The 17049-nt window shown below is 40.7% G+C and overlaps 9 protein-coding genes across 9 annotated transcripts; 5 read left to right on the top strand and 4 right to left on the bottom strand.

Annotated features, from left to right (window-relative positions):
• Positions 1-616: 616 nt before the first annotated feature.
• On the top strand, positions 617-3418 carry VCUG_00823 (uncharacterized protein; the record flags this gene model as incomplete). Its single annotated transcript, XM_008075652.1, has 1 exon — positions 617-3418. The coding sequence occupies one exon, from the start codon at positions 617-619 to the stop codon at positions 3389-3391; it is 2775 nt and encodes a 924-aa protein (XP_008073843.1). The 3' UTR covers positions 3392-3418.
• Positions 3419-3500: 82 nt separating this feature from the next.
• On the bottom strand, positions 3501-6125 carry VCUG_00822 (uncharacterized protein; the record flags this gene model as incomplete). The annotated part of the gene is made up of 1 exon (XM_008075651.1): positions 3501-6125. One exon carries the CDS (start codon positions 6123-6125, stop codon positions 3636-3638), a length of 2490 nt encoding a protein of 829 aa, XP_008073842.1. The 3' UTR covers positions 3501-3635.
• Positions 6126-6812: 687 nt separating this feature from the next.
• On the top strand, positions 6813-7679 carry VCUG_00821 (uncharacterized protein; the record flags this gene model as incomplete). The annotated part of the gene is made up of 1 exon (XM_008075650.1): positions 6813-7679. One exon carries the CDS (start codon positions 6813-6815, stop codon positions 7677-7679), a length of 867 nt encoding a protein of 288 aa, XP_008073841.1.
• Positions 7680-8313: 634 nt separating this feature from the next.
• VCUG_00820 (uncharacterized protein) lies at positions 8314-8688 on the top strand (the record flags this gene model as incomplete). The annotated part of the gene is made up of 1 exon (XM_008075649.1): positions 8314-8688. One exon carries the CDS (start codon positions 8314-8316, stop codon positions 8686-8688), a length of 375 nt encoding a protein of 124 aa, XP_008073840.1.
• A 1549-nt stretch (positions 8689-10237) lies between these two features.
• Positions 10238-10879, top strand: VCUG_00819 (uncharacterized protein; the record flags this gene model as incomplete). Its single annotated transcript, XM_008075648.1, has 1 exon — positions 10238-10879. One exon carries the CDS (start codon positions 10238-10240, stop codon positions 10877-10879), a length of 642 nt encoding a protein of 213 aa, XP_008073839.1.
• Positions 10880-11334: 455 nt separating this feature from the next.
• On the bottom strand, positions 11335-12057 carry VCUG_00818 (uncharacterized protein; the record flags this gene model as incomplete). The annotated part of the gene is made up of 1 exon (XM_008075647.1): positions 11335-12057. The coding sequence occupies one exon, from the start codon at positions 12055-12057 to the stop codon at positions 11335-11337; it is 723 nt and encodes a 240-aa protein (XP_008073838.1).
• Positions 12058-12374: 317 nt separating this feature from the next.
• On the bottom strand, positions 12375-13334 carry VCUG_00817 (uncharacterized protein; the record flags this gene model as incomplete). Its single annotated transcript, XM_008075646.1, has 1 exon — positions 12375-13334. The coding sequence occupies one exon, from the start codon at positions 13332-13334 to the stop codon at positions 12375-12377; it is 960 nt and encodes a 319-aa protein (XP_008073837.1).
• A 1238-nt stretch (positions 13335-14572) lies between these two features.
• On the top strand, positions 14573-15667 carry VCUG_00816 (uncharacterized protein; the record flags this gene model as incomplete). Its single annotated transcript, XM_008075645.1, has 1 exon — positions 14573-15667. One exon carries the CDS (start codon positions 14573-14575, stop codon positions 15665-15667), a length of 1095 nt encoding a protein of 364 aa, XP_008073836.1.
• Positions 15668-16351: 684 nt separating this feature from the next.
• On the bottom strand, positions 16352-17020 carry VCUG_00815 (uncharacterized protein). The gene has a single exon (XM_008075644.1). The coding sequence runs from the start codon at positions 17012-17014 to the stop codon at positions 16364-16366; it is 651 nt and encodes a 216-aa protein (XP_008073835.1). The 5' UTR covers positions 17015-17020; the 3' UTR covers positions 16352-16363.
• Positions 17021-17049: the final 29 nt, after the last annotated feature.

Genomic DNA, 17049 nt, shown 5'->3' with positions numbered 1-17049 from the left:
AAATCAAGTTTGGTCTGTAAAGAAAGGCAAGCAGATTATTTTAGAGCACGTTTAATAAAATTCTTTGGCACCAATAACAGATAAGTTAAGCTATGCCTTGTGCATTTGCTCAGGATGGCATGCAAGGCATTTTTAACATGCAAAGAACATTTATCTACCGGATACAATACTAGAATTTTTCACTGTGTCCATTTTAGTGTAGCAAGCTGCGCATCGATGCTTGGAGTGCTTAAAGGAACGACGCAGGCCCGTTCATTTTATGACATATATCAAAGTGAACGGAGCGCATAATTTATTATAAACTGCATACCACAAATTTTACGCTTGGATCACACCAAAGAAGCCATTCGGTCAAATAAATCTGTTATATAGACCTGATATACCATCTATACATCAATACGAACATCGTTCTCAGGTGAATAAGTTTGCTATCCCCTATATATTACGCTACGCTGTAATAGGACCGCAAATAGCACAAAAATGTTCATTTTGCGCAAATTGCCGTGTAATGCTGCACTTCTGTGCTAGAAACGCTCTTTTAACCAAGTTTACGTTTAAAACTCGGTTTGTAAAAAATTTACAATAAATATTTTAAATTTTTGCTCCCTTCGAACAAATGGCTGATATTCTCAACTTTAAAGAACCGTTCAATCCTACGCTTTTTGACCAGCTGGTATCCTCTGCGCTTGACAAATCGTCCCCTGCCTCCAAAGAGAGTGACATAGCACTACACAAATTTAAAAACAACGAGGAGGCGTATCTGAGGATAGAACCTATTCTGACAGGGTGCAAGCTTACCGAATCGCACTTTATAGCACTTCAAATATTTGAGAACTTGATTAAAACGCGGTTCTACACGTTTAATGACGAACAGAAGGTTAATTTCAGGGTATTTCTCTTTAAATTGATGGTTGAGAAGAGCCGAATAAACGATATTGCACTACCTAAGTATAATCAGGTGTTCATTAACCTAATAAAGCGAGAATGGCCTTCAAAATACCCGAATCTGGTATCGGAACTTATAAATACCGCGCAGAGTATTAATATAGCATGCTGCACGAACACCTTCAGAGTGTTTAAGCTATTGATCGAGGAGATTTACTGTGCACAGAACGTAGAGGTGAAGTTCAGGAAATATAAGGGACAGATCACAAGAGATGTGCCGCTTATTCTCGATTTTGTGAACATGGTCATGGAGAAAGGCAAGGGGATGGACGAGTCTTTGGTGGAAAATGCGTTTGTAATGCTCTCCACATTCGTGAAATACGTATTGGATGATTTTGATGATAATTTTGTGCGATATGTCACATCATATCTGAATTCGCGACATACGATCAGCGTGGTGAAAGTGCTGTACGAAATCAACAGAAAGAAGGAGAACGAACTCGTGAATGACGAGTTCTTTCGCTTTCTATCGATGTACTTCAACAAATTCAAGAGTGACCACGGCGCACACAACACGGACATGTTTTCAAGCATCCCAGTTGATGGATCAAAATGTATTAACAAACTCATATCGGGCAATTTCAGGAGAGAATACGGTAGAATGACACCCTCAGAACGGGATTTCCTACTTCAGTCATCGTATCTGATGACGACCATCAAAAACGATACTTTTACGCCTTTCGTTATCGCATTTGCTGAGCTGAGTGATCTGCGAATCTTTAAGGTGCTGCTTGACAAGTTGCCGCTGACAAACAAAACATTCAGCGTCATACTCAGCAAAATGCCGAGGCCAATCGAAGTTTTGATCGTAGAAAACGAGGATGGCGAGATCGTAAGAGAAAAGGTTGAGGGAACAGAGAACCTGGAGTTTGGAAAGATGATGGCGTACAAAGCATGGCAGTTTGCACACAGCAATTCGGGATACGCAAAGTCTCATCTTTTGCAGATTCTAGAGAGCCTCTTCAGCATGGAGGATGAAATGAATTCAAATCTGCTGAATCGAATGTGCTGGACGGTGGGATGTATACAGGGTGCCCTTAGCTCTGAGGAGGAGGATCCGTTCTATGTCGATGTGCTTAAGGATTTGCTCACGCTATGTGAGAACAGACACAGGAAGGAAGACAAGGCAATTATTGCAAGCAATATCATGTATGTGGTTGGAAAGTACTACCAATTCTTGAAACGCAACAGAAATTTTTTGAGAACGGTCGTAAAAAAGCTTTTTGAATTCATGAAGGAGGAGTACGAGGGCATTAAGGACATGGCGTGTGACACGCTTTTGATGATATGTGAGAAGGTGACAATCCAGGATCTGAACCAGGAGTTTGTTGGCGAGATTATCGAAAATCTTAATGAAATCACGCTTCTCCTGCAGAATTACCAGAAGAGAATCGTGTACACCTCTGTGTTGATTGTGATACAGAACAGGACCGATCTCATAGAGAAGCTGTGTGCGGTGCTCAAGAACACAAACTTTGGTACGAAAGAGACCTGTCACTACATAAAATCACAGACTCTGGTCCTCAGGTACTATGTGAGCTACGAGGAGGCCAAGTTCATCCTGAATTTCTTCAATAATAGTGATTTATACGTCAAATATGACGTACTTGAGTACTTTGTGGCATATTTTAGGCATGTTAAGTTTGAAGAGGCAACGTTTGACATGGCTGGCTTTTTCATCAATTTGGGACCGTTTGATTTCCGGAACTTGAACGTTTTGAGTGCGTTAAGCGCTCGAATAAACGGATATGAGGAGAACGAGGATCCCTCGGACGAGAATGATGAAAACAGAGTTGAGAGAAAGACAAGGCAGGTATCTGCAATTCCGGTCGATACGCCTATCACTAACAGTTACTTTGATTCTATCATCAATCTGTTGATAATTCCGTCCATCCCAGGGATAAAACGGTCCGATGATTTTGCGTACGCGTACTATAATTTCATAGAAAAGTCCGTCAACATTGTTTTCATCAACAAAATTCTCCTGAACGACGAATTCATGGAGACCGTGTACGCTGGCCTGACCTATCAGTACAACATATCACTCAAATGCGTAAAGATACTCAGCCGGCTGTACCAGGTATCGGCAGAGCGTGACCTGGTTATTTTCATGGAGAGGAATGTTCTAAGAAGTGTTGAGAACCTGATAGGAATAATACTCGACAAGGACAAGGAGTACATTTTCAATGAATGTGTTGTGTTGCTGCAGTATCTACTCAAGAACAACTACATGAATGCACAGACCAGCCTGTTAGAGCTGCTCTCGGCACTTCAGAACATCAGTAAGGAGTACGTGCTATTGTTCATAAAGGGAATGGTTGAGATAAACAGCAGGAAGGTGCTGTTCGAGCATGTGAAAGATTTTAAGATCAGAGCGTTGGAGTACTTCGATAACGATGAGTACAACGATGAGCTGGAGCTACTTGGCGAAAGGATCTACCAATAAATTATAATAAAATGTGCTTGTGGTGTATGTGGCATTCTCATCGTGAGCGTTTTACCCCTGCAGATTTAGTGGTTGTAGCGGAGTAAACACGCCGTTTCTGCAGGAAAAATGGATAGAATAATTTAATTAACGTGCTCAGGGCGCATTGCGTGCGCTAATCAGGCGAATTACTATGTATCGGTTCAGTGCCCTGGAAACGCCGGTATCGAAGTGAGACCAGAAATGGTCTGCCATTTGCCAGCATTCATTTCCTGTATTTAATCCTGTGCTTGATAATTCCTTCTTTCTTTATCCTCAGCTTTTCCTTCTCTACATCCCTTAATGTTCTTTCGTTCTGTTCTTTCTCTTTCTGTGCTTCTCTCTCCATCAATTTCCTTTTCATTTTAACCTCGTTCTTCAGCGCAATGTCATCGAATTCAAAAGGGCTGAGCACAGATCCAACCTCATCCTCAACCACATCGGTGTAGCACAACCTCCTGTCCAGCGGCAGCCTGCTAATTATGTGCTCAGGAATTTTTATGCCGCGTTTAACAACCTTGTCTTCTCCGTCCTCACGCCGCCAATCATTGCTCTTGCTTCTTCTATCGTTCTTACCATGCCCAGCACCTCCCACAATTTCTCGTCTCAGCCTAAGCCTTTGCACCTCCTTTAACTTCTCGTCCACGGTGTAAAACAGTTCATTAATGCTTATCTTTACGAACGTGTTCAGAATTACCGCATCATTCTTTGCGATCTCACCCTCAAACGATGCCCTAAAACTGCCGTTCCTATCAAGCGCCTTTTTTATCACACCCCGTATGTTGCTCGTAGTTTTAACACCTGCGTACAAAAACTTGTTCACTTCCAAATTAGTGTTGAACATGTCCCTGACAAATGCTGTGTTGCCCTTTATTGCATACGGCTTTCCAATCAATTTGAGCTTCTTATGTATGAAATGGTCATTGCTGATCTCTTCCGAGCTGGTCGCATGCATGTTCACCATCTTTGTGCTCTGCACCCGTCCCATGCCTACTATTCTAAAGTTGTAAAAGAAATTGTTGTCCCTGTTCTTTGCTCTCCCCTCATTTACCTGTCGAACCAGCACTACACCATTTCCTTTGCTCTCCATCTGCCCGAAATAGCTGAAATAGCAGTTATCGCTGCTACTTTTCAGATAAATGTTCATGTCATTCGATCTCTTGAAGAATGATGGAAAGGTGATGAATCGCTGCCACCCCACCGATGCGATGATCGGATCGTCGCTCTTCACGAAATGTGGAAAATACTTTGCATTCGTAAAAGATGCGGTATTAATCGTGGCATTCGTGTAGGTCGCCGACGAGATGATCACAATGCCGTCTGTCTTGTAATCGAAGGTGCTGTTCATGAACACTTCAACGTAATCACCCGGCACAAAAATATTTGAAGAATTGCGTGCGTTCTTTATGTGTCCAACCGAATCAGCCATGTTTTCTTTCCTTTCAGTCTCATTTTCCGTCTCAGACGAGTGATCTGCCCTGACCTCGTAGCTCTCTTTCAATTTTTGAAGTGCCTTCTGGCGCAGGCTCTCAAAGCTCAACTCCGTTTCATCCACATGATTACATTTCTGAGGGCCTGCTGCAGCCTTGCCGTTCTCGTGAGCTACCGAGTTTACGGCACCTTGCTCTTTCTCCAACGTATGTTCATCTTTAGAGTCTTGAAATGTCTCTTGCTCACCTTCGTCCTGCCCATCACCTGCTGAGTCTTCTGCACTTACTCCCTCACACTCAAATTTTTGTCCCTCGTACAACACAAACTCCTCACTCTCAGACAGTTCCACCACCTCCTCCTCGGCCACTTCCTCATCACCAAGAGCACGTGGCGCGTACATGAACACCTTCCTTCTTTCCAAAACTTTCTCATCATTCTGAATCTCACATGGATCTTTGATCCTTGTAATGTCACCAACCTGTACATTTCCCACGCCCGGTACATAAAAATTTGCATTTCTAAGCATCCGCTTTCCCCGTACGTAACCTCTCAACCGCATGCCATTTTCTTCTTTCCTGACATAATCCGCTACAATGTACGAATTGGAGCATTTAAAGCTGAGCGGCCGGTTCTTAAACACCGCTATACAATTTACCAATATTTTTACGTTGGTAATCACTTTTATGCCTGGTGCTATTTCTCTCCACACCACTTTTTTGATGTCCTTTACAATTTTATTGATGTTTACGCCCGATTTGTCATCAACGGTAACGTGCACTAACATCCTGGGCATACCAAATGCGCTCAGCAGCGTAATAAATTCTATCTGTTCCCTTTGCACGCCCTTGTCACCGTCTACCACCAAAATAGCAAGATCAGATATTTTGGCGGCATCTACCATCTCCATAATATCATTTTCTACTTTGATGAACGTTGCTCTACGTGTCTTACTCGTGCGCAGTGTCACAGGTCCATCAACATTTTTGCTCTTTTTGTACAAAATCGTGGTAATCGACCGGAGCAAATTCGTGCAGAGCACAGACGGACCAATCAATGTTATTATAGACGGCGCAGCATCCTTGTACTTCATGTTTTGTATTACTTGCTCGTTTAGATCCAACACCACGTTATCAGTGCGGTTGTGCCTTTCCACCGTATTTTTTGAATTATTTTGTTTGGGAAGCGGCCCGTTCAAAAGTGCGCTGTCCTTTTTTACAGGATCGCTGCTTCTTTTTGTACTTTTAATCTTTTGTTTTGTTTTGCTGTTCTTCTTTTTGGTACTCATTTTGCGGTTCTGGGTTAAAAATTAAAATTCGTTATACACCGGTCAAAGATGGCCAAGTTGCGTTGAAGAGCGATCCTACAATGTCAACACCAGATAGAACATCGTACTACAACGAATTAAACGCACTTACATGTATGAGGCGTACTATTCACATCAGACAGTTCAACATTCTTCCCTTGGCCGAGGAAAGGATTGCTGAGCGGCCCAAATTTATGACAGTACGGCAGGAAATGTTTGTATCTGTGCTATTGCACAAATTTATGTGGAACAAAGCGTGATTCTCTTCAAGAGAACGGTTCATTTCAATTGAACTGCTCTTCCGGCTAGGTACCACAAGAAATAGCGCAGTACGAACACAGCGTGCATTTGTAGCGCTGAGTAAATTATTTGATCGTGCCAGGAGCAACAAACGGACCGGCAAGACCATTTTTGTTGGGAATCGCATAAAATTTGTGGTATCAGCGATTTAACATTTTTTTCTGCGTAAAAAGTGATGCAGTAGTACATTTTTCATTTTACGGTACCACGATACGCTCATCAATCGTAAAAACTGCTAATGCTTTGTGTAGCGCTACAGGAGGTTCAAAAAACTTTGCTCTGTCTGCCACACACAGCTGATGCATTCGTTGGTGGCACTTGACAAACGAAATGGTACCAAAATGCGCATGCCCATGCGTTGAAATTCGAATGCCAGAGCGGAACCCCATGTCACAGTGCCCAGGAATACATTCTGACAGTGCAGGACAGGCACCAGCATGTGCATCCTGTCCCAACAGCACGTACTGCCAGCAGAAGACCGATAATACGCACATTCACAAATCTCAAATTGCCCGAAACGTGGATGGAAAGAAAATATTGGCCGTAATGAGCGGAAAGGGAGGAGTCGGTAAGAGTACAGTGTGCATGATGATAGCGAACGCACTGAAGAGCTGCTGTGTGCTTGACTTCGATGTAAGCGGACCGTCCATTGCAAAGATGAGCGGCACAGAAGATGAAATCATAACGAATGTACGGGACAAGTTCGTGCCCGTGCGCGTGAAAGGCACAGATATGGGTGTTGTGAGCGCGTATCACGCCAATGATGGCAATTGCTTGGAGTACTTGGATGACTCATCCTTCGTAAATGAGTTTTTGCTTGATGTGCTCAGGAACTGCGATTTTACCGCCTACACGTACATCGTGATTGACACGCCGCCGGGTATCACAGACGAGCACCTGTTCATTTCCAACTATCTTAAAATGTCGTGCGTGCTCGTAACAACGCCGAGCGTGCTCTCCATGAATGATCTTGCAAGACAAATCGATTTCTGTGAGAAGGCACGGATTGGCGTGCTGGGAGTGATCGAGAATATGAAAGAATTTGTGTGTGAATGTGGGTGCAGAGTGCCTATGGGCACACTCAGCGTGGAAACGGAATGCATGGCGAGAAATATACGATATTTGGGCGGCATGGAGTGTACAAAGATGGTGGGTATGCATGCTGATAGTGGTTTGATCTATGACGGTCTGTTCACGGATATCGCGCAGAATATTCGGGCTGAGCTGGGTGAATGAAACTTGAAAATTTGTTTTAAACGAACTGCTGGCCGATGTTTGCACCAAAAGATCTTATTAAACGATTCGAATGGTCAATCACACCCATGACCGCACTAAACACGCGGTAGGTCATCAAGCCCATTGGCCTAATTCCTGTCTGAACTATTTTATTCCCATAGAACTAAGCACGGGTGACAATAACGCGCAACTTTATGCATCTTTTACCGGAGTGCACGGTAAACTTGGTTAGCAGTTGGGATGTGCTTTGCACCAGGCCATGTTCGTGTGCACCATTTAATTTTTATTTCTCAGCGCGCCAACAACTCAATCAAACATGCACAAGGCGCATGTTACACTACCACAAACATTATTGATGTGCTATGATGAGTAGCTGTAAATTTGATGCGCATGTTCCTCTTAGATGACAAAAAGACGCGCACTCTCAAATTAATTATTTTGCATTCATCACGATACTCGTGATGCGCTGTGGCTGTTAAAAATGGGTTTTGTCGACGAGCACCAGTGTTTGTGAAAAATAGAAGTTTATCTGGTGCCGTACCGACAGTCTCATAAAAAGTGAAGTTGCAAAAAATTGTGCTCGTTTATGCATTCATGCAAAGTACTATATAAATAACGCGACACATTCATGTACATGGCCTGTTGTGGGATGTCACTCGCACCGAAATACGATTTTATGATAAAGAACTTTATCATATCCAATACGTGCATACAAGGCTTCTGCTTCTTTGTGCTGCTCGTCTCTGCATGCCTGGTGTCCTGTCTAAACGAACTGATCGATTGTTATATCAACGAGAAAATGTCAACGAATACAGAAAAGCTGAAGCACAAGCGATGGAAGGTTTATATCATGGCTGTCAATTTCGTAACCATTTTCATCAATTTTATAACAATGATGATATGTATGACCTTTAACGTGTGGGTTGTTTGCAGCGTAATTGTGGGAAAATTGATTGGAAGGGTTAATGGCAGGAAGAAGTGCGCAAAGATGTGTGAGATATGTAATTAAATGGTGGGTGTACCAAGAGTACTTGTTTCGAACGGATGTGTGTTTTATGGGAGCAATGAAGAATTAACGTGTTACCGGTGGCTGATGCACGTGGTCGGTCGTATTCACTGGGAATGATGTATTAGGTAATGCCCTTTACTGTCATGTACATGTTAATGGGCAAAGTACACCATGTTATAGAGCTAAGGGTTTCATACCGTATGAGTAACCTAAGTAGCACGAGCTTGGTGCAACAATGAACTTGGATCGTACCTCGCAAAAAGGACCAGTAATTGAGCAGGGAGATTGACCTTTCTGTTAACATTGACCTGAATTTTTAATCTCCCTTGGTTTGATGAGTTTGTGACGATGTCCAAGATGCAGGTTGCTACACCAAGGAGGTAAACCGACAGGTTGTATTAAAGAACAGGAAGTATTAACTAGCAGTTGGTGGGTAGAGGGCCGTGAAGTTCTAAAGAAGTGCGGAGTCTCTACTGTTGAAAGATGCTGTAGGAAATGGCTTTAAGAAAATCAGAGCTGCTAACATAGCTCGATTTAGCGAACGAAAATATCGCTGTGAATTAAGAACACAGGGCTAAGGTAGAGAGATAGTCCTGCAAAACCGAGGATTTGCAAAAAAACCGCACTAACATCAAGCACAAAAATACGTGTAAATGAATGACACCGGCATGTTCTTGTGCCTATTCGCTGGTTTATGTGATTGTTGCATGCACGGTAGCTTATGAGCTTGGCAAGCAGATTTAGCGTAAATTATACGGCCTTTCCGTATTGTGTAGGAACAAAGCGGTGAGCACAATAAGCGAGAAGTTCCTGCTTGTTGTGAAGGGTGTCAGGCAGCGTCATAAATGAGAGATATGGTGCCCTAAATATGTTGTAAGCGGATTCTGAATAAAGTTACCAGTAAATAATTCTACCATACTCACCATGTAGACTCATAGATGAAAAATTGTTAATTGAAGCAGGGAAACAACGAACTTAACACGATATACATCGATGTCCAATCGCAAATACTGCACACAAAGCATAACAATAAATCAACCTTTGCAAATTAGGTAAATTACTCTAAATAAGTGCTATTTGATATATATCAATTAAAAGGATCAGCAGCACAGTAAAGCATCTAAATTAATCCACCTTAGTTAATTACGATAATAATCATCTCTTAATATCCTTTCATCACACAGAACTTTCTCATAAGGTATTTATGCATTATTAATGCATAAATTTGGCAAGAAATAATCTAAAACCAGAGGAGCAGTATCTGCCATTGTGCATCAACATTATTTAAATACAACTGTTACGAACAATGCCTCTACTTTCGTGATAATGCTAGTTATTTGGCACGTTTTAACAAAAAATAAACAGTACTATGTACACGCTGCCATAGGAGTGTGGTCATTCACCAACGGGTTTAGCATACAGCTCGCACTACAGGAATATTAAAGAACATTCTCGTACAACATCAAACATCCTAAATTGCTACCAATACCATTTACCTAATATGTAATATCAAACCATATTTAAGCATTCAAGTATTAAACCGAGCTTTATGTTATTTTTTCTTTTTTGTTCCGTGTCTCTGTTACAACCACTCGGGGTGTATTGTAGTGCTATATCGGAAGATATTGATGCGTTTGTAAATGAAATTATGAAGAGTTTAGGAAAAGCAAAAATTTCTACGGATATCAAATCCTTTGTTTGCAGTGAGAACCATAGAAGATGCTTGAACCTGTTCAAAATGAAAAGTAAATACGATAGGAACCTGCTCATTCTTAAGACAGGAGAAATAAAAAAGTTGAACCAACAAAGAATGTCGAGCTATACCAACCTATTCAATGGAATATACACGAGTATATTAACGTTTAAGAATCAGTTGGATCCACAGATTAAAGCATACGATACTGGTTTGTTGAAACTCAGACTTTCAAATGTTTTGGACGTTATCCAAAATACGATCAAAGAACTTTTGGAGCAGCAAAAGGCCTATCACACAATTTATTTGGGAATCATAAACAACAGCATCGCTCAAAATTTTTCTGAAGAATGTGTTGATGCACACTTCAAATCCATAATAAATAACAGCAAGAATGAGATCAACCAAACAGAAATGAAGAAAGCTCTGTTTGAGGTTGAACAGGTATCACTATTTGCCGTATTAGATGAACTATTATATTTTGAAACGAAGTTATGATTAAAAACATCTAATACGATTACCTCAGGCTCTGCTAGCGCCAATGTTTACGCTTTTGAGCAATTAAACTCATTCATAGCTACAAAACTGTTTTGGTTGTTTGCCACGATAACGTTCGTGCAACAAAAAGCATAAATAATTGCAGAGATGTTGCATACTCTTGAAAAATGCGAAACAATCCAACGGCACAACCAGTTTTATTCCTGTGTCGTATCAAAATATTATTTCGCACACCGATTAGAACAGTTCGTGCACGAACTGTTGAATAGACCAAAAAACTTTTGTTAGTTTTTATTTATGTTACACTGTGGTGTTGGGAGACGAACTATTTTTAGCAAAGGGACTCGTCTGTTTGAACGAGAAAGTTGCGAAATAACCGTGGACATTCGCACGTAATGGTAAAGAAGTACCGTTCAAGCAACAGTGTGCCTGTGCACGGCACATATACAGCTATATCACTTTAATTTTGAATATTTCAAATGTGGATATATCAAATCCAGCTCATCGCAGTAAAAAAGATCGAAACATGTTTTACACACGTACTTCTTCGTTTTTACCAGCAAAGGTTCATCTGTTAAAACGAATTTTGCTACATTTTTGGTACATATAACACACTGGTGCCCTTTTTCAAATATTTTCATTATGAAATCTTTGCATTCTCTATTTCTACCTATGATGTTCCTGATACGCAGCTCATAAAGAATCTCCAGTCTGCTGTTCAAAGAAAGGCTGTTAAATAGAATTAAATCCTCCATTTTATGGCCATTCCAATTTCTGAGCTGGTAATTCGTAGTCTCCGTGTAGCTATTCACATCATTAACGTACAGAAAGTTATCCACGTATATTGACAGAGTATTCACATTACAGCGCACTCCAAGTCGGTTTAATAGCGATAGCACCATGTTTCCCAATGTATGTGTGTTGTTGATCTGGAAGATGCCGATTTCCTTTTTTTTCCGGTATACAATAAACTCTACATGCACTACCCCGTTGCCTGTACGGCCACAAATCGTGGGATCGATTCTATATTTTATATTTTTGTCCCGCACATCAAACAACTTCGAAAATACGTTAAGTTTTCTTGATTGGTTCACTTTTGCACCGTTTTCGGTGACGGGCAGGCTCTGATCACTGGTCCTCAAAGCATTTTCTAAACGCTGTAAATGATCCGTTCTCATGAAGGGCTGCAAACACGTGGTAAAGGGTGTTTTAATAACTAAGCGACCTACCACGGTGCGTTTGGGTGCTGCGGTATGAGGGGGCGACCAAATGTACGCTTGGTGAAATAAAAACATAAATGTTATTTGATAGGTGCTATGGCACAAAAGCAATCTGTTCGTTCTATTCAACATTTACGGCCTGATCAACTCTTGTGCTGCCTTGACCCGTGCAGCTAATTAATATTTATTCGAAATATGACCCATGATGCAATCCTAGCACTCAGCAGCGTGCAGTGCCCTTACCGTTTTTACCGCCAGCACTACCGTACAATTGCTTACCTCCACCCCCACTCCAATTCTGTAACATCGTACCCATTCACAATATAAATCCCGTTTTCACGATCAAAAACATCGTCCACATCCTCCAAAAAGCCCTCAATCTCTAGGTTGTGGTTCAAAAAGATTAAATTTCCACATACCGTGTGCAAAACCACTACGTCATCCTTTGCAACAACCTTCTTTATTTTTCTTCCCACATCCGTGTACCTATCAAGAACCATAAGTGTGCTTATTTTCAGCTCCTCTACATTGTACTGCTGTTCAGTAACTAACCCGTCTTTGATGTCGTGCATGCTTATGTTCGCTGTTTGTCCGTCTTCAAAAGCATTTTGAACCGCTCGTACGATGCTCGTGAGAGCGTTCACCGTCAATTCCATTTTATACAGAAAACCGGAGAGCGTACAGCAGTAAAACGAGTTTTGGTCCCATGAGAACGAAACAAGCACATCGTTGATACAAAAAACTTCGAACAAGCACCTTTCCTGTACGCAGCATATTTTACCGATCTCAAACGAGGCGAAGAAATAGCCGTGCAAGTTCTGCACATCGAGCAGATTACCGTATTTGTGCTTTATCAGTGTACCATTAACATTTATTTTGTGTTCATCGCCAATTATCACGGCACCTTTAAGACACGCCTTCGCCAGGCTTGCTATTTTGATGCAGATTGAGCCGTTGAAAAGCCGCTTTACCGATTGAAACACAAACTTTTTGCACTCTTTCCATCCTTTGTACTCGGCATCAGCGTACCCTGTGAGCACATCACATCCAATATTTTCCAACTTGTGTATTTTTTGTATCTCGGTCTTAAAAGTTTTTGTGTGCCGCAGCGCTTTCGTTTTTCTGTCCCAAAAGTATATTTTTGTCTGATCGGCCACCAAAACAAATTTTTTTGATTCGTAGACATGGTTTATGTTGTGGTTGTGCCGGAATGTGTACAGCCGCCGTAAGAACATGGGAACTAAAAAAATAGAAAAAAAATCCTGCAATGAGAAGGTGGTCAAGAGCTGATACGTGCCTGATACACAGTTCAGAACATGTCAGTGATCATGGAACATGTAATATCTTTGCTAGCTCACGAAAGTTCATCCTAGGCTTCTCTTCATCGAATATGGATGTGATTACGGGAATTGCCCACAATTTGTCGCATACTAAACGATTTCTATGTCAAGCGTGAGGTGACAGATGAATGCGTTCTTCGTGCAATAAACGAGTGATTACCGGAATACTGCTGTGCATCCAACACGTGACAGAATAAAGAACTGCCAATGATTGTATTGAATGATCACCAATAAACCACATTCCGATCTCCAAACCGTTTAGATAGCTGATGGCAGTGCTACCTCCATGCTAAACCAAACGATACCGTTAAATCATGTCCACACGGATGGTAGGATTACCCTTGAAGCGATCTTCCCAAGCAACATTAAAACTGGCGTAGCAAATGAATTCACATATTGCTCACATTAACGGAGAATCTCCCAAAACACAATTATACCACATTTTGTACGTATTTAGGTTAAAGTGTGCACATTCCATTGCTGTTGCATCGTGCGGTGAGGTGTAACTGGGCAATAGGTGAACGTACCGTTGCTATTTACATTTTAGGTACCGATTCTAATACGTGTTTTCTACACGATGAATAGGCTGGCAGGGCAGAAAGAATTTTCATCCGGTCACATCCTTGTCGTGGAGACGAGTAAACTCTTAATATGCGCCGCTCTATGTATTTGGATGTTTTGTGAGAGAAAATAACCGTTTTATGTTTGTAAACTTATATTACAGCAATGAAAAGCTGACTGAAAATGCCATCTGCTAATTTCTATATGAATTTGCCTAATCGTGTGATAAGCGGTCATCTGTGCTCAATTAGGAACGCCAGTTTAATGGCAGGTATGCAAAAATAGCTGTAAAATAGGGTATTTGTAATGAACAAGTTCATTTTGTTGAAAATAACACCATAATTTTGTAGCATAGAACTTTTCGCTGTTTATTATCCGCTACTGCTGCTAACAGCTAAGATGTTTACACAACTTACGTAATTAAATGCATGTTCGAACCAATGTGAGCATACTATCATATGAATACGCTTAAGTGCACACGTATTTGGTGTATTCGTATTTAAAGCACAATCTTATTTAGGTCTAGAACATTTTGATAAGTAAATTTAAAAGCATGGCTCTGTTGCGAATACATGATCACAACTTTATTTGTTTTTTTTACGCTTTTGGCTCGTTTGGATGCCAGTGAGAGAGGATTCATTGACAGTCCTTTACCGATCGGAAACATAAGTTCCGTCCTACGGTGGGACCAGAACAACAAAAATGAGATAAGTGTGGTAATACCGGATTTAAAGCAGATCATAGATGTAATTGTTAATGGATGCATGTCCTTAGAAAAAAACTTGGAGGTGTTAACGAATGATTTTGAGTCGGAAATCGCTGATGAAATGGAAAAAATGCTTTTGACGTTGAAGGAAGAAATTATCAAAATAGTGAATGGTCAGTATGAGGCATTGCAGCTTGAGTTCACGCAGATCTTCGATGATGCAACAAATTCTATCATTAAATGCATCGATAGAGTGTCAAAGTGGGAATACACCGAAACGGATAACTTGCTAAATGATAAATGCTGTGAGTTAAAGGCAAACATAAAATTTCTCGTCAGGCATACGAGCAATAGCGTGAGAGATGCTGTCCTCAATTCCAATCAGATGGAGGTAGAGAGCGTCGAAACGGTAGTTAGAGCAGAAAATCAAAAGGTGCGCTCACAGATCGAACATATTTTGAGTGATCCTCACAACTTCTGCCCTATTATACCGCAAATTGTGTTTCCAGACCCGGCTTATATCGCAAGTATGATTTCATCAAATAAACCGGAATTGATGGAGGAGATAAAAAAATTGATCAAAGAATTCATGGAGCAGGTAAAGTTGGAAATAAATCGGACGGAAGAACTGGAACTGCTCGGCCAGAGAAACATTATGGATCAGGGAGTGACCATGGTGGTAAATGCACTCGAAGAAATTGAATCTGAAACACTCGATTTAGTTCAAGGAAAAATTTGTGGTGTTATAAACGAGGAGTCTCGTGCGTTAATAGAGTTGTTGTACAGAAATTACTCACTGCTTGAAGAATATATAACCATCAAAACGTCAGAAATGAAGAAGAGCACAGAAAACATCATAGGTATAATTACAAAATTGGAAATGGAAGCAATCCAGAAAGAAATAGCTGATTATAACGAAGCAATAGCAAAGCAGTTCAAATCAAAGCTATCAGCACCTTAGGTTGCAATTAAACAATATTTGTGCAATTTAGCATTGGATCGGTTCAATACGGTTAAAAAGCATTATTAGCTCTGCTAACTCTCCAAACAATAAGAATAAAGCAATGAAAACGAATCATTCGATGGTACGGTATCATAACGATACATCACTACCAGTCGAGCAATTATTTGTATAGAACGGCCACATGTTACGGTACTACATGTCTACACGTTTATTAAACCGTAAAAATGTGGAATTAAAATGATTGTACACGCAATTGATCGTTTCTACAAAGAGCTAAAATTTATGGCTGTTTAAAGGATATTTTATTTAATGTTAACGTGAGGTGGTAATCTTCACATTAACTGCTAATATTGGTCTAAAAAACACTTTATTAATGCTGATCAGGAGATGTGATAGTTTTTGTTTTGCACGTGATGTACTCGGTGTACAAAAGTATGTTTAATTTAATTTTTGAGTTAAAAGTGTTGCAATAGCGTGTGATCAGCACTACAAATGCGTGTAAAACGTAAATAGAGACTCATTTTACAGTATAAAGGTCGGTTATGGCGTTACTAACAGCGGATTTACTTAGTCTTACACCGGAACATACATGCTATGCGCACCAATTGTGAATTGATAGCATTGCTTAGGTACTAAAACACTCATATATTACGTAAAATGTGCTTGCATGCACTTAGTACCCAAAACATGCTTTTAATCATACTTTACATGTCTATTATATTTTCCATAGTGGAAAATGTTATGACCATTAATCTCTTCACCGTTTATTCCCGTATGCTTAGGTACAAATATTTCGTACTTCTCGTCAAGATCTTCAGGTAATGAAAAGTTCCTTGGCATAATCTCAATATCCCAGTAGAAGGTCAAATCATCCATGCATTCATCTAATTCTACTTCCAACGTGTTCGTGTATAAGTTGTCACCAACCGTAGTCACCTTCAGACACATATCACCGTTGATGATTTTAAATCCGTTGCTCGTTTCGTTAACTCTCCACGTACTTCTCTCTCTAGGTGATCCCTCACAGGGAATGAGACTCCTAAAATTGTCCAACTTGCACATCTTTCCTTCATTAAAATTGATCATAAACGATACATCCTCGCTTAAGGGCTCATCGGTTGGCGTTTTCCTCTGTTTTGCCAGTTTCTGTGCATACTCTTTCGGGTTCTTCGCCGTAAAACTGACAACCCTGTCATCATCGTAGTTTAGTGGAAATACGTCCTTGATAATGCCTATCATGCCATCTTTTAGCTGTAAATATGCATTGCTGTTCACCTTCGGTGTTATCAGCCATTTTTGCTGGGTCAAGTCTAAACAATAACAAGCGATCAAATAGAAAAACATGCGCAGAGTGTCGCTATAGAGAATATTTCTATGAT

This window comes from Vavraia culicis (genome assembly GCF_000192795.1).
Source record: "Vavraia culicis subsp. floridensis unplaced genomic scaffold supercont1.10, whole genome shotgun sequence".
NCBI classification, from domain to species: Eukaryota; Fungi; Microsporidia; family Pleistophoridae; genus Vavraia; species Vavraia culicis.
This window is presented reverse-complemented; position numbering and strand designations above follow the sequence as displayed.

Coding starts and splice junctions, on each gene's coding strand:
- VCUG_00815 (XM_008075644.1), bottom strand. CDS start 17,014: ATGTTTTTCTATTTGATCGCTTGTTATTGTTTAGACTTGACCCAGCAA.